We start from the raw sequence: 22,058 nt of genomic DNA, 5'->3' as shown, positions 1-22,058 counted from the left end.
AAGCTCATTATTAGTCTGAATACAATTGGTTTACATACAACAACATGATGCTACTTAAAGGTCCACTATGTAACTTTGAGAGGACGGCCTTCACCTGCTCCATGGAGATGTATTAATTTGCATTAAGTGGTCTACAGAGTGTCATTAAACATATTTATCTCACATTTGTTCAATTACAGATGTCAACAAAACACTGTCTTGTATTCTGACTGTGAGTGGGCCTGCTGATCCACAGATCTGACCTGTAACTTGGCCTGGAGATAAGTTCTAGCATTCCAAGCAAAGACAGCCCCTACACCAGAAAAGTTACAGTGCACTGTCCTTACCAACTCTACTCAATCGGTTTCCTCTTTCAGTTTCAGGTGCCATTTGTAGAACTTTCGTAATTTAAAAGATATAGTTATTTGTTTTTGAATTGTTAATTGTTGATTTGAATCACTACAAAATGTACTAGAGTAAAATATGTCAATATGGCGTGTTTGCCAAATGCCTTGAAAAACAAGAGCATTATAGGTATTATTGGATGAAGTACATGTGAAAGTACAGTTGTGTATCTTACACATGTTTGAGGATTATGTTTTCATCATGTGTTTTTCTTCTATACCTCCATAAACATCTCCCGTCCTCGTTCATCGGATTAGTCCAGCCCAGCCTGTCCCACCCACTTCAACATCCAATTACCCACCTGTGACTCCCACATCCAATAGAATTACCCTCCACCTACACAATCCCTGACATCTGACCTATACCCTCTCAGACTTAGGTTTTCAGGACACTAGAGACAGGCAGAAGAGTCAACTGGATCTTAGGAGGCTATCCTAGGACAATTTGGACTGTTAGTTATTACGGATTGTGGGAGAGAAATTGGGCTACCACATGGCTTTAATGTTATGTTAGTGCAATTGGCAAACCATAGCAAAGTATAGAGCTGAAAAATATGCCAAAAAATAAATTGTGTTTCTTTTTATCCATATTGAACAATCTCAGTTTTAGACTTTTGACTTTATTTTGTCTTATAAAATTACTTGCCCGAACAAAACCTAAACAATACTAACTTCTAACACGTTCCGTTTAACTTTCTGTTTTACTATAATAATCATATTTCTTCCTCTAAGTCTCCAAAACACATGCTTTTACTGGCAGGATTGGTCTCTTGATTAGCTCTTGATTAAAATTACACCAGAATAACACTGACAATTAGAGATGACTAAATCTCAATTACAATTCGATTCATTGTTACAGTCCTACTGCAAGGCATCATTTATTTAAAATCTTCTCTCTACAAAACAACAAAGTCTATTGTCTCCATGGGGTCTTTCTGTATAAAACTAACCCTGTTCAGACCTCTACAAATGTTCTGAAATGTCTCCATGCAGATGTTATTGGTTTGCCTCATAGACAGTCTGTGTTTACCTAGAATGATTTTAAGTATGACTTATCGTTTTTTGTTGTTTTTTTTAATTTGGGGAGTTTTGCTAAATAAAAGAAATATATAACGTCACCTACTTGTTTCTATTTTAAGCAAAGCAATAACATCTCCATGTAGAAAAGCAGGTGTCAAGACTCTCCACCAGAAAAGTTACAAAGTACAGAAACAGAATTTTAAACAAATATCCCAAATCAAATCCTCTAACGTGTCAGAAAACTGCTATTAGATCCTTTACAAAAGCACTCCGTTCTAGTAGAATGTTAAATCTTTGTTTAGTCAACACGTCTAAACTACTGTTTATCTATTCACTTGCTGGCAGCGTCTCATTTGGCTGGATCTAAAGGTAAACTACACCTGCTTGATACTTCCGCTTAAGCACCGAAAGAGATCTCACTGCTCCACTCAACAGGTCAAAGGCAGAGATTATGTAACAACAATGTAACAACAATTAAAAATATATTATTAAATTAATTTGTGCTGTTGTAAAAGGTTTCTTGTTTTTGCATTATTGTGACTGAATCAGCTCATATCACAGTGCACAATTTCGAAATATCTAAAAGGTCTTTTTGCATGTGTTTAGTCCAGATTAACTACACAACATCCTACATTTGCTGTTTCTGTTTATTTGCAATTAATCTTGCAGCCATTTTGAGTGTCAAAATGCTTAAGAAATACTCAAGAAAGAATCTGAGGAATGAAAAACACAATCTTAACCAAAACAAGGCCTAAACTGGTAATGTTTGTGTTTTACATTGAAAAGGGGAGCCAAACAGGATGGGAGTAGTTCTTAGATAAATATCTGGTAATGGCTCATAATGGTTGTTAATGACAGATGAGAGCATCCTTCTTAACACAAGGAAGGAGAGGAACAAACAAACCCTGGTCAGAATCTTGACAATTGTGGCTTCCATCTTGGAAGGCCTAAACCATGTCGTATCTGATGGCAGCAGTGCATGGGCTCCCATATCTACGCCCATTGTCCCAAAACTGCACAGTCTTCACTCAAACACAGAGAAGCAGAGGACTGGGACAGCAAATATTTAGTACTGTAGGACTCAAACAATTTTACAAACAGAGCCCCTCACTCCACAGTATTGGTAAGTGATTATTTTCAATTCTGTTACATGTGTTATTTATGGGGGTTTTTTGGGGGTTTTTTTTTCTTCACAGTTAGTGTATTGATTAATTAGTATTTGTGGTGTAACTAAACACAATTTGAGCATTTTGTGATACTTCAGTCTGACCAAGTTAAGGATCTTATCTATAAAGCGTGTGTATAAACAAAAATGTTAAGTATGTGACTTCCCAGATAAAGTTTGTGATTTTAAAAAGAAAACTTAATAAAGAAATAAGCAGCCTGGTTCAAACAAATTGTCAACTTCAGAAAACAAAGTCTGTGTTTTGCGAGTTTGGACAGAGTATTGGATTGTGTTTTCACCACATGTCAGCTTTTGGTTTATTTTAGTATTTATTGGGCATGTCGTATGTTCTATTGAGAGAACAATAAGCATCATAAATTGTGTGTAAAATGTGTGTGTGTGAAGACTGAAGAGTTGGTAAAAACATTCTAGAAATTCACACATCTGGGAATCAATTTTACAACAACACGCAGATCCATAGCATGAGTCATATTATGGCACAATATTGCTTTTAGTAAAATAAAACGTAAAAAGTTAATATTTATTGTGTTCATGATAGTACCATAATCCTTAAAGTGATAGTATGTAACTTTCCAGAGGTGAAAAACCAACATGGAAATATAAAGTTAAGACCATATTTCGGAATATTCTCCATGGAGATAGATAAGCTTTATGCCATACTGTGGAATATTATAGCCAAAGGAACAACATTCCCATGGAAACAAGAGCCGCTCTGTGTAAGAACTGATTTGTCTGTTTTTCAGTGCAAAAACATTGATAATGAAAAAAAAAAAAGATTTTTTGCCCAAATGTTACATACTGTGGCTTTAATAAAGTGATTATGAAAACAACTGTTGTGCATGTTTTAGTAATATTACAACACTTTTAGATTCAAAGACAATAAAATATTCAATTCACTAGTGCTATATGTTTGCATGATATCTGTATTTATATATTTTTTTTCTACAAGAGTATAGTTCTCATTAAATGTTTAAATATATATATTTTTTTATTTTCTAGAGGGTGCTGTAGCCTTTTAACATCTTAACACCAAAATCCATAACAACTCATAAGTTTTAATGGAGATCCTAAACCCTGCCTATTTGGAGGCTGATCCTCCCTCCTCGACTGTCACCTACAACCCCAAAGCAGAAACTGTGACTCTACCTGAGGGTGTGGTCTCGGTGGCAGGCATCACCGTGGTGACTGGAGGGGTGGAGCTGTCCTGCGGCTCTTGCATGTTGGCGTTTGGATTTTGGGGGACCCTCATCAGCTTCAGTTGCATCGCTGTGGGGGTTTGGGATCAGACAAGCCACAACATGGATGGGATGTCTCACCTGCTCGCACTGGGACTGGTGATCCTGGCTCTCAGCTCCGTCACAGTGGGAAGTGTGGTGGTGTTTTATCTCCTGAAAAAACACAGAGAACGAATGGAATGTCAACAAAGAGAAGGGAAAGAAGTGCTGGTGGACGAGAGTGGGATTGTTACAAAGAAGGTTACGGTTTAGAAATGTTTTGTTTTCTATAATTTATATAATTTTGAACGTGAGCAATATTTAAAGGTACAATGTAACTTTTCAAGCTACCTACTAGTCTCCATGGAGATGTTATTGCTTTGCAGTATTGCATTAGAAGTATCTATCTCAGAGCACACAAACAGATGCCATCAGGCCAAGTTACAAGCCAGATCTATGGAGTGTCAACACTTTTTTAACCATCAACCCACCAGTAATCAATAAATGCAAGATTGAGTCAAGTAAACAAACATGTTTCTTGGCATTAATCAAAGTATTTCACCCTCTAACTAGATCGTGACTGATTAAAAACGAAACTATTGTAAGACTCTAATAAAATGTCTTGCATTTTAGCACAAAACCTTGCGTCTTGACATTTTTCCTGATTAAATTCACTTTCAATCTTCCCCTAACTCAGTGATTAATCCTAATAAATGCCTTGTTTTGCTAGTGCACAGAGATTTTGTTAATATATTGTCGCTAGCTAGTCATTTAGTTAATTAGCAATAACTTTTATCACTCACTTGATGATGGATTGCTGTCCAAAAAATACTTTTACTCTTAATACACCAAGAAATGCATATATACCAGAGGTTGACTGATTCTTTTTGCCATTGAGAGATCAGTGTCTGCACATTCATCATCACGTTTGTACTTTTTTATGAGGGTAACGAGCATAAATTGTTGGAAGGCCAAGAGGTGGAATACTACTACATGGCTCATGGTATGTCTCCCTCTGCTGGTGAGAAATTGAATAGTAAACACTGTCAAATTAAAGATATGATATGTGCCGAATGCACACACGGGCAGGATATTAGGGACATCATCATCCCCACAATGTCATGCATAAAATATCCACCGACACATTTTACATTTTATAAACCCACTCAAACTGACCCTGTTCCACTACAAAAATTTGTTTAAAAAAAAATCCAAACATATCAACAGGAGCAAGCTCCAGAGGTGATTGTATAATACCATCAAGGTAAAGTGCCTTTAGACTGGCTGTATTCTTTGTCCATGCCTCTCAAACCTGGAACACCACCACATCTCAGTGACTTTACGTGAGCTGCCTACACTCTCTCCTCTCTGATCAACTTAAATCTCAGCTATCACAGCAATCAGATCTGTCCACACAGCTGAACTTAAACAGCACCTTTTGCACATGAGCCGGGGACTGCAATCATATTTGTATATAGACCTGTAAATAGATGTTGTGTAAGTAGTGAGAGTATATGTCTGACCTGTAGATGAATGTGTTTTATAGTGTATAAGTGAGGGATGTCTGTGGGAGTGGGTACTGTAGACTTTTGTTATGTTTTATGAATTATGCGGGTGATGTGGCTGGTCTTGGTCCAGCAGGGGACTAAGGATTAGGGTGACCGGACATCCCTATTTACCCGGGACAGTCCCACTTTTGAGCCCTCTGTCCACTGTCCCAGCAGATTTATCCAAAATCATTGATTTGTCTCAGTTTTATACAAGAAATGTCCCAGGTGTCCCTATTTTGACCAATTTATAACAGTAAAGAAAGGCACAAATTGTCCAAAACACAGAAACACAAGAAAATGTGACTATACTGACACATGTTAGTCATGAATGGGCCGAGTGAAGAACAGTTTTCCTTAATTACGCAATTTTATTATTACCAGCCACCGCAAAGCAGGGATGTCCCAGTTTTTTATTTTGAAAACCACCTTAGACCAGGATGGAAATTAACTTCGGCTACAATCCTGCCTAATAACAAGTACATGTTTGTCTCTTGTATTATCTTGTCTTTTAATATGCATTGTCCCTTTAATAAATAAATGCAAATACAAATACAAGCACCTGTTGCATTGCATGATTGTCACTCAGCTCAACTTATTTGCAACAAAACATACAGTCAGTAGAACAAAGTCAGCACTTATAGGAGTTATACTGAAAAATGTACAAATCAGCTGGATCAAGTACACTCTATGGTCAAGTGTTATCCGCAGGTATGTCAGGCATTTCAACAGGTATCTGACAGATCACCTGACTGTCTCCCGGTCACGTGTCCCTGTTCAAGTTTCAGCAAAGTTTTTTTTCTACTTCCGAAAACAAACTGCTAATGTCCCGCCCACACTTAGCTCCGATTGGCTGGAAGCGTCACCCAAGGCCTTTGATTGGTCCTTTTCTGTGTCCATCAAAACCAGAGCCGAGTGGAGCCAGCCCTCTTCCAGCAAGTCGTTTATGTGGAAATGAAATGTTCTTTTTTAAAGCGAAAATAAAGAAATCTCATCGGTACAGCAACTCAACAAAAGTGGAAATCATTTAGGTGAGTTTAATGGCGTTTAACGGATCACACGGACATTTAAGTCAGTGCTTAAAAGGTTAGTTTTTTATCTAGACGTTCAAGGAGTCATTTAACGCTAGCTTTACTTATTTATGCAGGCTGTCAAAGCGATTGTGTCCAGTTTTACAGTGTTTGCGGTTTAACAGGTTGAATATTATAGTTACTGCGGTTAAAGAGCGTCAGATTTGCTCACTTGTTGCTTTCTACACCTTAAGATAACACAGGGTTCTTTAACTTTTACATTAAATAAAGTTGTTTTACTATTCCTAGTTACCATTAAATCATCTTATCATTAGAATATCTGATATAATAAGTAAATAATTCTGCAATTGCTGTGCCTAAAGCTTAACTACTTGGCTCAACTTTTAACACAAACTGTATAGTCTCAGATAATAAAAGCCACATGACCAATTAGCAGATTATTGCTGGACAAAGGCAAACTAGTGTGACAGATGTGGAAAAATTATGTATTTAATTGTATTTCTGTATATCACACATTTTATAAAGACTATTGTATCATAAATAATACAAGTGAAAATACAAGTGCTTTTTTCTTATTTTCTTTCTTATCTCTTAACAGGATGGACTGTAAAGCATTGCATGAGATAATACATGCAAGAAGACTCAAGGCTGCAAGTCGGAGGCAACAGAAAATAACTACAAACATGCTTTATTAGTTGGAAATACACCTCTTTGCACAGGATAAGCTGGTACAAGCAAACTAATAATATTTCTTCAAAGCTAAGATGATGGAGTATAATGAGAGGGTCCTTTGTGGGTCTGGAGAGGTGGAACTGGACCCCAACATCGTCAGTGAGGAGGCTGGGAAGCTCTATGCAGAACTGCAGGTAAAACATCACTTTGTTGCCATTTGCAGCTATTTGTGAATTTGTTATGCCAACACAATATTCTGTAGGCTGGAAAGTGCAGTTCTGTATATGTGGGGTTCAGCTTCCTCTGTTAAAAGTGACTTTTCACCTTTCAAACGATACAACATTTTGCTTTGAATTGTTAATTGCTATGGCAACAGAGCTAATTCTTTATCACTCTGAAAACTTGGATTGAGATAACAATGATTGAGTCGCATCTTGGAGATAAAACCAGGTTAGAATTTTAATATGCAAATTACTGGAATTTTGCATTTAAACGTATTCTGACACTACAGTGTAGTAGATGGATTCATCAGTAGTATTCGAACAAATGCTGTACTTAACTTTGTCCAATCTTTGTGGCTAATGTTTCTATGTTGGTACCTGCTTGCAACAAAGATGGCGGATTTATTCAATAACATTTTTCTATGATGTTCAGCAATTTCTACTTAAAGGAATGGATTAAAAGGCTGTGTGCAAAATAATTTGAAAATTAGCCTTGTACTAATATCAGCTTTAACATTAATATTTTTCCATTTGGCAATTAAAATAAAAAGATTGCGTAAAGTATGCTGTATTAGGAAGGGGTCATTCTCATACTGTAGAATGAGACAACCTGTAGATTAGTCTAACATTTTAAGCTATTTCTGTTTTATTTTTTTTTATTTTTATTGTAAAGACGGTGATTGAGCTCCATGGAGAAAGTGTGGTGGAGTCCCTCGTGCCCATTTTTGTTTGGGTCCTGGAGGGTTTGGCCAACTGCAAATCACAGCTCAGAGACCGAGAGGAAGAGGCCAATCGGGAAAAGGCTGAAAAGGAGGACCTACTCGAGAGATATCAAACTGAGAAAACACTACGCAAAGAGAGCCAAGAGGTAAGGATTAGGCATTCAGTTCCTGTGATTTAAAGGTTAAAAACAGAAGTAGTTCATTTTATAACGTCTGAAGTGGTCTAAAGTGTTTCATCACTTACCTTAAGCATTCCAAGTGTCGTAATTATTCACCATGAGTTTATAAGGACTTTTCACAACTTTCAGAGACCAGAGCGGAGTTTTGACATCACAGTAAATTGGTCTCAGCATCCACTCATCTCATTTTTACCTCAAGAGCTGCTTTTACAATATATCTGTCCTGTAGCATGACTAATTTTGATGAAGTACATGGAGAATTTAGTACAGCTACTTTAAATGAACAATATGCAAACATAAAACAACATGATTTCTTCTTTAGAGATATCTGGAGCTGGACGACCAAATGGAACAAGAGCGCAGAGCCATGAGGATGAGAGAGAAGGAGCGCGAGAGGAGAGAGAAGCAGTTGGAGAGCAAGGCGCGAGAGCAAGCTGATCAGTGTGAGTAACTTAATACTGGAACTAAAGTACAGCCTGAATTGGTTATTTTGATTGGATGGATCAGGACCAGTGACTCTGAAACTTTAAAACTGCACCATGTAACTTTTTACTCCAAAAAAGAGACTGAAATAAAAGCATGTTTTTTTTTTTTTTTTATTTAACATATTTTTATTGCACTGATAGATTAGAACATAGAATCATCCTTACTCTGAGCAGGCTTGCATCTCCACAAACCAAACCAGGCTCTTATTGGCCTTGAAGAACGCCTCCTCCTTTTTGTCTCCATGTACATGTTGTTCTTTTCTTTATAACATTCCACAGTAGCATTTTCACCTCGAAAAAATCACATGGTTTGACATTATGGTGCTAGCAAATTAAAACTGTATCTAAAAACATAAAACCATGACTAAAATCTAAACTACCTCGAAGAAGGTCCAAAGGTTGCTTTACAGTAATTATCTGTGATTGCTGCTCTAACAATGATGCATTTATATTGACGTGACAAATGTTATCATGAAGTTACATTTGTTTCTCGCAGTGGTAGCTTTGGAAGAACAAAAGACACATCTCAGTAGAGAATTAAGCACACTACGGCACTCACACACCAAGGTCAGACACCATTAAAAAACATTCTTTAGCCGAAAGATGTTGTGAATTTGGCAAGTTAATGTTCTTTCTATCTTCAGCTGACTTGCACATACCGAGAAATGCTGGACAGGAGGAAAGAATCAGAAAGAGAGTCTCCTTTAAGGTTTTTAATGTTATTGATATTTTCAATTACACAGTACTACATTATTATCTATATTTAAAAATGTTCCCTCTTTTTAGGAATCATGTACACCCAAAGAATCCTGAGAAAACATTCTTCAATCCCCTCTCAGAGTCTAATCACAATGATAAGGTAACTATTTAATAACTTAATAAATAAAGAGTATATTTAAATATTTTAGTCAAGCATGTTTTTTCAATTCAGTTTGTTTTAGTTTAGCCCAAATAACAACAGCATTTACCTCACAGGGTTCACATAATTGTTGATTTAACCAAAAATAATCAATGGAATTACTACACTACTACTACATTTATATTGTTTGATTTTTCAAGGTGATATTTACTTGATCTCTGTATGTCTTTCAGCAGCTTGTTCGACGGCCCCATTCAAACTCCGGTCCTCCGATGTTGGAGCAGGTAAAGCCCAAAGAGGAACAGAGCCCTGCAAAGTCCACAGTGAAACCTGACGCAAACCAAGACCAGTTCATCAATGACATCATCACCTCCACCCCTGAGCTGGCACATTTACAGGGAGGCGGGCGGTCCAGGTAACGTAATCTAATAAAGTTATATTTAAATGTGGATAATTACACTGCAGAAAGGAATATTTCAAGTTAAGTGTTGTTTTGAACTGAAATATTTAGTTATTGGAGGACTTTTACATTTTATTCATTTTAAACAAAAGTTATGTACCAGCTGAGTAATATGTTAGAAGGGAAACTCAGAAATAAAAAAATAAATAAATATATGTTGACAATAATATTATAATTGAAAATATATATATATATATATATAAGAATAGATAAACAGACCAAAAATCCATACCTAGATTTTCTGCTAAATTAATTAAATAAAACCTATTCCACCAAATAAATAAATAAATAAATAGATAAATGATTAAAAGTGACAAGTAATTTTAGTTTCATCCTACAAGATAGGCTATTTTGCAGTGTAGAAGATTGGTACAAGTTTACCATAACATTTTTCTGTTTTGCTTTCCCCATCATCATCAGGATCAGCATCCCCGTCAGTCTTGAAGAACAACCAGGCGATACATTTGAAACCAGTATGGAAGATGAGATCAGGAAAGAGCAAGAGAATGAAGAAGAGAGTGATCCCAAAGAGCAGCAGGAATCAAGCAGAGAGACAAAGGAGGAAGACGAGGAGGAGGAGGAGGAGTCTGAGGACGAAGAGCTGGAGTTTGAGCTGCGAAACACTGACTCTGTCTTCTCTGAGCTGTCTGAGCTGAGCCGCGACTATCTGGAGAGTGTGGACCAAGGAGCGAGTGTCAGAGGTGACCAAACAAAAACAATAAGAATGCAATAAGATAAATGCATTTTATGTTGGATATGTATACACACACACTAAACATCTGATTATTTGATTTGTGGACATTTTAGATTGCTTAAATTACATGAAAAACACTGGATGATTCTGCTTTTTACAAGCCATTTTAATAGTCTTAGAATTTAAAAAGTGCAGTCGTAACCACAGCCAGTTATATCTGATGGGAGTTTTGACAAGGAAAATTAGAAAAAAGGTGGGAAAAAAGTTCAGAGAGTTATTTGTAAATTAATTGTTGATTAAATTACACATGTCACCAGGCGTTTTTTATTATTAAATTTCTTTAGTGCGTGTAAACACACACCAAAGATTTGATTATTAGGTTATCTGATTATTCTAGTCTAGATTTTTACTGACCATGTAATTGTACCCAGTGACTCCCACAGGTTTATACTTAACTATAGTAGCACAAGCAGTTCATGTTTGAAGCATTTTATCTAATCAATTTTTAGTATAAATGTCACTTATTGCCTACTAATCACAAAACACTAGTTCAGATTAAATATTAGTTACTTCTATATGTTTATAACAATACTACAATTATCTTTTGTATTGTAAATTTTTGTTCTACTTGTTTTTAGACAGTTCTGCTATCAACTAAATATTTGGTCTTATTATGTTTAAAGCCTGCTAACCTTAGTAGTAGTAGTTTAGATTTCTATCTTCTAAGTATGTTGCGAAACTCTAATGCACATAATTTAGCAGTTCATATTCACTCAATGTCTGATATATCATTCATCGACTTTCCCACCCCAAATATACTGAACACTGCTCAAATTTAAAGGTTGAACCCATTTCATTTTGCTACATAGTCCACTACACACAGTAAATTGGTGGTAGTATGAATAATTTGAGAGCTTCCTGTTTGTGAGAAATTATTTATAACAAGCAAGTGCCAGGCTGCAGCATCAAAATGAACTTCCCTTTATCACCATCACTTCAGTTGTTTAAAATGTGTCATACTCTATGGTTTAATACTGCTCCTTTGTATACAGGTGGTGCAGACCAGTTTGAAGAGATTCTTTCAAAATATGAGGAACTGAAAGTCACCCAGTGAGTTGTCTTTAAGCAAAAAATACTGTGGGCCTCATTCTATTAACATGTTTGGTTACAATTACTACACTATACTTACTAAATACGACACTGTCACAACCTTAATGATGCATGAAAAGAGAATTCATAATAAACTACTTGCTTAAGGGGTTAGGGTTAGGAGATTAGGGTTAGGATATTTATTAAGCACTCGCTAAGCCTGAAACCTTATTAATAAACTATTTGTTCATTAAGAAGTAAATCTTTGTACATGTTTTATAATACAAATGAAGGTGCAGTTATTATCCAATGTTACCATTTGTTTCACTATTTATAATGTCTAATAATACATTTATGTTTGCAGTGAGCTTGTAGATGCAGCCCGTAAATCTTTAATATCTCGAGTGGTGGAGTTGACTGATGACCGTTCGACTCTTCAACTGGAACTCAGCTCTCTTCAAGAAACAGTGGCACGTTTAGACAATCGACTCAAAGAAAAAGAAGAAGAGATCAAAAGGTAATTTTTTATTTTTTCATCTACAAATTTGTTATTGGTCTTGTGACATAAAGCCTTTTCGGCTGTTGGTAATAATAATAATAATAATAATAATGATGTCACTGACAGAGAGTACATTCTGTCAGTGGCATTATTTGTGTGCCAGTTGATTTGTTTGTATAGGCCTAGTAATTACAGAGATATCATAGAGATATCAAAGTTATGTGCATTTTTTAATGCATAAAAAACATAATCTACCACAGAATTCTGACCAATTCTAAACTATGAACTCTTTACAGACTCAAAGTGGACCTGGAAGCTTTTCAGTCCTCAGATTCAGATGTAAGACACTGGTACACTGCATATAGTACCCATGACTACCGATAATTCCTCACTCACTAAACCTGTTTTTTCTCTCCAGGCCTCTGTGCCGGCATCTGTGCGTCACTTCTCTCGTTCTGAAATGGCTCGAGTTGTCATGGAGAAGAATCAGTACAAGCAGCGACTGGTTGAACTGCAGGACACCATGAGAAGTCAAGCTGTCAGGTGAAATAAGTGATGGGCGGATGCCAAAATATCAATGTATCACTAGTGAGTGAGGTATCGAAAAGTCTAGATTCTCATGCAAAAAATATTGGTTAAAATAAGTGTTTTTTAACCTACTAACATTTTTGGGTTTTTTGTTTTTTTGTTTTTACATTATATTTTATCTGCAAATGATAATGACAAAGATAATGTCTGTAGACACCAAGGTAAAATCTATTTTAATACGAAAGTCATTGGTATCAGTATCATTGATATTGTTGTATTTGCAACAGTATTATTTCATATCAGATCAAAATCACTGGTATATAAATTGTCTGCAATATTTTGTGTGTATCCTTAAATATTCTTTTGTAATTTCAATTGTGATTTTGGTGATGTGAATAAAACCTGCTTTTTCTTTTTTTAGAGCTTCAAGAGAGGAGAGGTTAACAGGTGATAAAAGCTCAAGTGTTTGGAAAAAGTATGTTTATTTTCTGAATTAGACACCTTTGTATTATTATTATTGTAAAAATTATTATAATGTATTATTATTAAAAAAAAAACATTTTCATGTGATTTAAAAATAATGATGAAAGTAATTTTATTTTCTTTTTTAGATTCAATCGCCTACTTGGCCTCTCTAAGGAACCCCTGATTCCACCTCCATCTTCAGCGTATCCTAAAGCAAACCCCCCCTACCCTTCTGTACCACGCCAGGCTGCTAGTCCAGTCAAGGCAGAGTAAGCCATTGTTGTTGTAAGTTTGTATTTTTTGCACTTGCAAATGTATCTGTGTGACCCAAGTGTCCTTCTGTCTAGGTCAACATCTCAAGCTTTATCACCTCGAGTCAGGCGGAGAGAGTATTACAGAGAAATCCGTTCTCACATTTGGGGAAAACTGGGAAAACGTCAGATTCACGGCTGGAGTGTTCCTCTGGCCAACACTCAGGTGCTCCACTCGCACACTGGATTTGTCTTCGGCACAAATATCAATCTTTTACTCATCAATTTTTACATGTTCAAAACTTTAGGAATCACAGGAGCCTGTCCCTGAGCCCAAAGATATCCCTGTTTTAGTAAAGCTCAGACTTCTTGATCAGCGGGATTCAACTGCAAAGGTGCGTTGGAATATTTTGCATCCTGATTAGCTGGACTTTAAAGGTGCATTGTGTAACTTTTTTGATGTATGGACCACCAAATACTTTTCCTTTGAGATGTTATTGCTTTGCCGGGAATGTTTCACAGTATCGCATTAGACCTTTTTATATTCGTGGAGACCAAACATACCAAGTTACAGATCAGATCTGTGGAGAGGCGACCCTGCTCACAGTCAGAATGCCTGGGTTTTTTTTAGGTGTTTTTGAGTTCTAAAACCACCTGTAATTTAATAACTATAAGGTACAGCTGCTTAATGTCATACTGTGGAACATTCCAGACAGAGCAACTACACATCCATAGAAACAAGCAGGTTACAGACCCCCAACCAAAAATTTACATAGTGCATGTTTAAGTAATTTTTATGAGACAAAGACAAAGAAACTATCAGGGAATTAAGACACATTGGTTGTTGATTTGGCCACAGTTACTAGAATTATATTTTACTGATCAGGCACATTAGTAAGATAGGACAGATAAGAAGATAAGACAGAATACTTTATTAATTACACAGTGGAAAAGGTTTCTGAACAAAAGGTAAGAGGTAGCTGTTAACTTGAAAACTATCACTAAATGACATCAGAAGAACAGTAGAACAGAGCATTTTGAGCTTTAGAGATGTAGACAGACTAATAATAAAAGGATTATTCAGACATATGTGAATATAACAAAACACAGCTCCAGGTATTTTTTAAAGAATTTAACAGCGTTAGAACATGGCTTAAAGCACACAAGAATCAATTGTATGTAATATAGGACCTTTAATACACACCAAACGACAGATATGCAAACTGCAAATTAAGATAAAGAATCACTAAGACTAGGTCATTTGAAATAATATTTGTAACTAAAGTTGATGGGGAGTCAATGGGATTTGCAAGATAAATAAAAATAAGGGAGCACTTTGTTCCTTTCTTTTCTGCAACTGCATGAATTAGGCAGCTATAATGAAAGACAAAGAGATATTGTACTGTTCATATTTTTGAATGGAAATTTGGTCTGCATTTGATAAACACTTAAATTGGAGATGACTGCTGCTTTCAAGATTTCAGGATTGTAAGAGACGGCAGGGTCTGGTATAGGCCTGTCATGATAATTACTATACTGACTTATCATTCAATATATGAAAGCTGGAACATATAATGTTTGGGGCTCAGTATATGTCTGTACATTTTCTTTGCAATAGTGTGGAGGTTTTTTTTTTGCCATTTTACTGGACTATAATAAGATATGAGCTGTAGAGGGGAGAATAAATTACTTCTGTGGCTAATTATTGGTTCATTCTGCTATTTAGGCCTATGTTTGTTTCTGTAGCCATTCTGAATAAGATCTGTTTTCTACATGTTCTTTTTGTAGCTAAACTGTGCAGTGGCAGTCCCACCTGAAGTCTCAGGAGAAGCCTCTGTAAGTTTGTAATTATGTCCAGTAAACATCACCTGTACTAAGCCTCTAATAACATAAACATAAATACTAACTCAGCCAGGGGTAGTCATTTATTATTTTGTGTCCTTCATCTTTAAAAACATCGTCTCTGGTCCTGTCTGTGCCATCAGTGCTCCGTGTGGGTCATATCTGGACCGGCCTCTAACAGTGAGATCACAGTGATAGACCCGGCCCGGCCCAACACAGTCCTGGACCAGTTCACACTCCCTCCCACATCTCCTGCCCTCTGCATCTGTGCTGTGCCCCCTATAGGTCAGTGCTAACATAGTCCTCCTGCTAAATCTACTGTATACACCGTTTCCGTTATGTTTCCTATAGATTTTGTTCATTTTTTTTATTAATAATTGTCTGTCACTCATGGTCTAATGTTGCATATTTCTTTGGATAGTTTAATACTTTGCAGTGATCTCACGCTGGGGTTGGTTACAATACACACAAACAAACTAAACCATTTTTTGAAATAGTCTGAAAAATACAAAAAGGATTGAAAGAACTAATTTTCAGGAGCCTGTGATGAATACGAGCTTTCATGACCCTGTTTAGGTGTTTGATTTTCAACAAAAAGGAGAGAGTGATTAACTGAAAATGCTCGCTTGTGGCTGTAATTTTACCTTTTGAAATACTTGTTTAGCAGCTCAAATCAGCTCACATGTTGTACTTTCAACCACGTCGTGTTTTTCTGGTCAGATTGTGTTAAAATAAAGCTCAGATTAAGTCTAACTTGAGGACTTACAACAGAGTCAGGCTATCAGTTCACTTCACACCCCCAGTGAATGTTGATGACAATCAGTGGCAAACAATCAACAGTTATATTTATTTTTTTATTACAGATACAAGAGCAATAAGTGATTTTGTTGTGCCAATGCCAGTTTGATTACTGTCTTGGCATCAGTTATATGATTGTATTAATTATGGACTTTTTCTTTGTGTAGTTTATGATTATGAACATGTTGAACAGAAACGATTTGTCACTATTAGCAAAGGATTAAGAGGGAAGTAATATTGAAATGTCCTCGCTATTAACTGTTACTGGATTTACTGGTAACACAAGTATCCTCAAAGCATACAGAGCTATCACCTGTTGTTTTTATTGATTTGAAGTAGTTCACATGGAAAAAAAGGTTGGAGACTTGTTAAAATGTTTGATTCATGAACATATTCTGAGGAAAAAATTGTGTTTTTACATCGCTCCATTGTTCCCATTGTTTTTCGACAGGTAACAATCCAGGAACTGTGTGGATTGGAACTCAGGAAGGAAGGTAAAATCAACTGATAAAGCTTTTAGTAAACGCTTCTGACACATTCCTCAAATAAGTATCTGTCTTTTTCTGTTACAGTGTTCTGGTGCACTCAGCCTCGTCCAACAGGAGGCGCTGTCTACAGTCCATCTCATTTTCAGAGGCTGTACATTCACTCACGTAATTACATTTTCATTATATATCTGCTGCTTTTGTAACTTGAATGCTTTTGACACTTTTATTATATTGATCTATTCCTGTAGGTTTACACAGAATCAAGTCATTGCAGGTTTAGCTGATGGCACTTTAGTTTTTTTTTCACCCACACCAGGTAGTACTTTCTGTTTTCCCATGACAGTTTCATACCACTTTCTATACCCTAATATTTTAACGTTGTTGTGATGTTTTGAAGGTGGCTGGGACCTCTCACCTAATGCAGTAATGTCTCTTGGATCCACTCCACTGCAGCCCATTCGATGCTGTCTTGCAAAAGCTGGGCGCATATGGGTGGGATACTGGAACAAAGTTCATGTGGTGGACATTGAAAACAGGAAAACTGAGGTAAAACATTGATAAAGATAAATTTTTTTGTAGTGTTGTGGCCGCTATAATAATATTTTAAACTCCATTTCAGTACCAAGGAAAAGACTTTGTACTTTTTGACCAATTTTCAATACCACAATAATAATTTAAAATGCCAAATATTAGCAAGTTAATTTGAAAGTTATTCAGGAAAGGCCCAGCATTGTCATACTCACGTGATTTCTGTAATATCAATACTCAAATGTGTATCTAGTTTTTAGTTACTAGTTTTTGTAGAGACTTTTATGGTAACAATTTCCCCTTAATTGTTGTACTTTTTTTGCACTTCCAGCATGTTTTTACCGTGTCAGAGCGCAGTGAGCAGCAGGTGCGGTTCCTGTGTGCGGGGGGCAGCGGAGTGTGGACCGCCTGCAGACTCGACCCAATCCTCCGACTCTACGACTGGACCACTGGGCGACCATTACAGGAAGTGGACTTTTCTGCCCTGGTCCTTAAAACTCTAGGTGCCTTTAATGTTGTTTTCTATACATAGCTTTTTTACTTTTAGGTGACATGTCACAGAAACCGATTTTTAGGAGTGATTTATTGCAAAGTCCAAGTTTTGCCAGAGTGTAATTAGCATATTAAGTGGTAAATGCTACATAATTATCCAATAAATGTTAATATTAAGAACAGTTTTATACCGTTGACACAATCACCCTAAAGAAAGATAATCCTAGCAAGATTTCTCAACTAATTTCTTAACAAACCATACTGTGAACAGAGCAAAACATGCAATAAATAAATAGCAAAATGAAACACTTAGTATCACTTAGTAACTATAATGAGTTATTGATATGTTAATTATTCTACCTTGCCTTCCTGCCATCCCAAAAGTTCAAGTACTGCCAAAAATTCAAAACAAAAGAACAAAAACGAGGTACCTAATGCAGGATAAAGCGTGAGCCTTAATAATATTGTTAATCTCATTTATTTAACTATATAAATCAATATATGTAGGTTCTTGCTATTGTACAAAATGTAAAAATGTAAAAAATAAACAATGTTTTTCTGCTCAGGTCAAGCCTTCCTCACACTGTCACCTCTTCAAATCTCATCTCTGTCCATCATCTGCGGTCGTCTCTGGATTGGAACAGGAGGTGGCGCTATAATCTCCATACCCCTGTCTATAAGTAGGTTTGCTGTCATTAGATACATGACTATTACATGATTATAAATAACTAAAAGTTTGTTTTTTATAATAACGTTTCCAGCATCAGAAGCGGTTTCTATTCCGTACTGCTCCACTGCCTCGACTCAGCTCTGTTCCCATGGACACAGGCAAGCCGTCAGGTTTATCATCCCTGCTCCATGTAAGCATCTATTTTATTTGTTTCTATCTTTAGAATTAATTGTACATAATGTTTTAATTTAAAGCCTTATCCTACTGGTTTTCTCTTTATGGGTTTCAGCATCTTGCTTTAAGGATTAGACATGTCAAACTCAGGCCCAGGGACCAAATTTGGCCCACGATATAATTATATTTGGCCAGCGAGATCATATCAAATCTGGATTAGAGCTACAGACAGGCTATAGAGACATTATTTATTTAAAATTTTGTTATTATTTTATATTATGCTTGTTTTGGATTAATTGTTTAAGACTTAAGAGATGACATGCAGATGCTGTTGAAATTTTTCAATAAATATTTAGTTTGGCCCACAACTTAGTCCCAGTTTGTAATTTTGGCCCTCTGTGAATTTCAGTTTGACACCCCTGATATAGATGATCACATTTTTATACAGCGCTTTTCTACCTTCAAGGCTCAAAGCGCTTTACATCAAGGAACCACTCACTCATTCACACACACTCACTCATACACCAGTGTACGCAGACACCAGGGGCAAGGTGGGTTAAGTGTCTCATTTATGTGTGGGAGCTGGAATTGCATCGTCTGTGGGTCAGTGAATTTGACCGTTCAACCAATGATGTTTATGTTGAGAGCAGGATTCAACCGTCAACCTTCTGATCAGTGGACAAACGCTTTACCAACTGAGATACTGATGCCATTTCAAGTACTTCTGACCATTAAAAATAGTGTGAAATTTCTTAAATGACTTAATTAGTTATGGTCTGTCTCAATGAACCTGAAACTCAACGCCTACTGGCTGGAGACTTTGACACTTTTCTTTCCATTAGTCATAGAATTATTCATATCTTCGATTACAGTAACACTATTATTTGGTGGTGTTTAAATGTCAACAATGTGCATTCGTCATCAGTCCCATGAGAAGGCTTTGAATCATGCCTACAGTATTTTTTAAACCTTCTGACATTCTCCTACATAGTGGTGTAACGATATTCAAGTCTCACTATACGATATTGTCACAGTATGAACCTCACGGTACGATATTTATTGCGATATCATGGGAAAGCTCACAATACGGTTGGGAGGCTCACAATTTTACAATATTATACATAATTACAAGACTGACATTATAAAATGCCTTGACCGGTCATTTGGTACATTTATTGTCATATTCTATGGATGCAACAATATCCAAATCTCACAGTACGATATTATCACAATATGCATCTCACGGTACCATATTTATTCCAATATTTTGATGAGGCTAATAATTAAAGACAGGACACTTTTTTGCTTTTAAAATACCCTGACAAGATTTTGGTGTGAATTATTTCCATCATAATCCATCATAATGGGATATGTAGTTTCCTATGTTTATAAGCTGTTGCTACTATAAAACCATGAATTTAAGCAAAGAAACTTGTGAGTCGATATATTGTGACAGCCCACGATATTATGAGACTTGTGACAATACGATATCCCTACTCCTACCTCTCCTGCTTTTTGTCTTATATGCTCTCATTTGATATCCACAGCTTGTTTGATGATCTCTCCTGACAACAGCACTGTTACTCCATCTCAGCTGATTATCAGCGGAGGCGAAGGATACATCAACTTCAGAATCGGTCAGTCACGAACTAAATACAAGACACAATAGCTGTAAGGTCATATTGTTTGTCTCAGCTTACTGATTTTTTTTGTTTTTATTTAGGTGACGATGCAAATGAGGAATCAGATGAAGTGATCCAAAGCTCACCCCTGCGGGCTGAACGCAGTCACATGTTCATCTGGCAAATTTCCTCTGCCTCAGTGCCTAACCCTGCCCTTTAACCTCTGACGTACAAAATCAAAACCTGCAAGAACTTCTGAGTTGGTGCTTCATTGAGCCAGACGACGTCATTAAACAATAAAAACATGTCATGAGACAGTTTATAAAAATAATATTATTTTATTTGTTTACCTCATAAGATGCACTTGCTTTGGAAAATCTGGTGTTTTTTGGAATAATTAACAAGGAGCTGGTCAGTATTCACTATTTAAATTGATTTTATTTTGTCCTTTTAACCCAGTGTATTATTTAGGGTTTCAATCATGGAATTTTGTGAAACCAAGTATGATTTTTAGAGTATATGTTGCAGTGAATGTGAAACGAATGGGCATGGATCATTTAGACAATCAGAAATATTATTCAGGTATTTTTTTCTGCAGGTGCAACTTTTGTTTATTAGCTCTTTTCCAGCATGCAGTATTCTCAGTATGTGATTTATGTTGTCAACTGCTATTGATTTAATGTATGTCTGATTTTGGTTTCTAGTAAAAAAAAAAGAGGAATTCTTTATAATGTATCTCTGTACTGGTCCTATTCTTCTTGCAAAGAAGGTCTTAAATTAATATTGGCTCTAAGCCCAACTTTAAAAAAAACAATGTTGTCAGTGAATATCTTTAGCCTTTTATTTTTGTAAGTGACTACAATATATCAAATGCAACAATGAAAAACAGATACAGGCTAATAAAAATGTATATCTCTACATATGTCAGAGGTTATTTTTGTGAAGGAGCACAAAAGGAGGTGGGGAAGGGCACAGTCATCTCACTCAGGACTAAGGATGTTGTAATGTATGTGGCCAATATAAATTCTGTATATTACAATATTTTGCATGAGAACTGCAGCTACGGATAATGCCCAGAACAGCTTAAATACTAACAATGGATTTCCAAACTTACAGTTATTGTACTTAATACTTGTGTCTTTGTACTAGTGCTTCTGTATATTCAATTACGTCACACATTTCTTGGGTCAAATGTGAAAAAATGCATATCACACTCAGATGGCCGATGTTCAAAAGCTTTTTTATTTCTAAAATAACATTTCGGCAAAAAAACACCTTCATCATATATTTTTCTTGCAATAAATTTCTTGAAATAAAAAAATAATAATAAAAAATCGGCCATCTGAGAGTGCTATGCCTTTTTTCTTGCTACTCCGTGCATTTGCACCTCTACAAGAATTTTGGTGTGCATTTTCTGTTTTTTTTGACACATTTCTTGGGTACTACCAGATCTAAAATAGCAACAAGACACTTTAAACCAGAATATTAGACTAAAAAAGGCATGTTGTGTTTTTGCACTGAAAACCTTAGAAAAACAAAGTATCCTAACTCAAACTTGAACTTCCACAAAACTGATTCTTATATGGCCTGGATGAGGACCATGACCCTTCAATTATAATCTTCCACAGTGTATGACATAACTATATAAACAGGCATATCAGAGGAGAATCTTTAAAAAAATGTATGGTTTTAACTTTATATTTCCATAGAATCAGGCAGGCGATGTGACCCATCCTGAAAGTCCCTATCAGAGGTCATCGTTTTACAAGTCTCAAGTAAGTCTCAAGTCTTTGACCTCAAGTCCAAGTCAAGTCCAACTCATCTGCTCTGAGCTTCAAGTCATTAAACCAAAGTAACAAATATAGCTTAGATTTGTGCAATTTATTGACTTTAAGATAAAATGTATATATGAGCATTTATAGAGTATATAAGAGTTGTA

General features: G+C 36.1%; 1 protein-coding gene across 2 annotated transcripts; it reads left to right on the top strand.

Moving 5' to 3' along the window:
- Window positions 1-6,255: 6,255 nt before the first annotated feature.
- si:dkey-17m8.1 (C-Jun-amino-terminal kinase-interacting protein 4) lies at window positions 6,256-21,037 on the top strand. 2 transcript variants are annotated; one of them, XM_055164019.1, is made up of 28 exons: window positions 6,256-6,381; window positions 6,980-7,247; window positions 7,948-8,142; window positions 8,498-8,618; window positions 9,157-9,227; window positions 9,305-9,369; window positions 9,447-9,519; window positions 9,756-9,934; window positions 10,400-10,680; window positions 11,726-11,783; window positions 12,127-12,279; window positions 12,558-12,600; window positions 12,680-12,804; window positions 13,211-13,264; window positions 13,401-13,523; window positions 13,602-13,731; window positions 13,814-13,900; window positions 15,294-15,341; window positions 15,491-15,632; window positions 16,597-16,639; window positions 16,718-16,798; window positions 16,882-16,949; window positions 17,031-17,179; window positions 17,493-17,664; window positions 18,220-18,333; window positions 18,415-18,513; window positions 20,045-20,134; window positions 20,221-21,037. In XM_055164019.1, the coding sequence occupies exons 2-28, from the start codon at window positions 7,146-7,148 to the stop codon at window positions 20,337-20,339; spliced, it is 2,985 nt and encodes a 994-aa protein (XP_055019994.1). In that variant the 5' UTR covers window positions 6,256-6,381; window positions 6,980-7,145; the 3' UTR covers window positions 20,340-21,037. The 2 variants fall into 2 exon arrangements, with proteins under 2 accessions (XP_055019994.1, XP_055019993.1); XM_055164018.1 differs by having other exon boundaries at window positions 9,753-9,934.
- Window positions 21,038-22,058: the final 1,021 nt, after the last annotated feature.

The sequence above is a fragment of the Boleophthalmus pectinirostris genome, unplaced genomic scaffold (assembly GCF_026225935.1).
Source record: "Boleophthalmus pectinirostris isolate CB_2022bp ecotype Guang Dong unplaced genomic scaffold, ASM2622593v1 HiC_scaffold_6, whole genome shotgun sequence".
In the NCBI taxonomy this organism is placed as follows: Eukaryota; Metazoa; Chordata; class Actinopteri; order Gobiiformes; family Gobiidae; genus Boleophthalmus; species Boleophthalmus pectinirostris.
The sequence above is the reverse complement of the archived record's forward strand: the minus strand, read 5'-3'. Positions and strand labels throughout refer to the sequence as shown.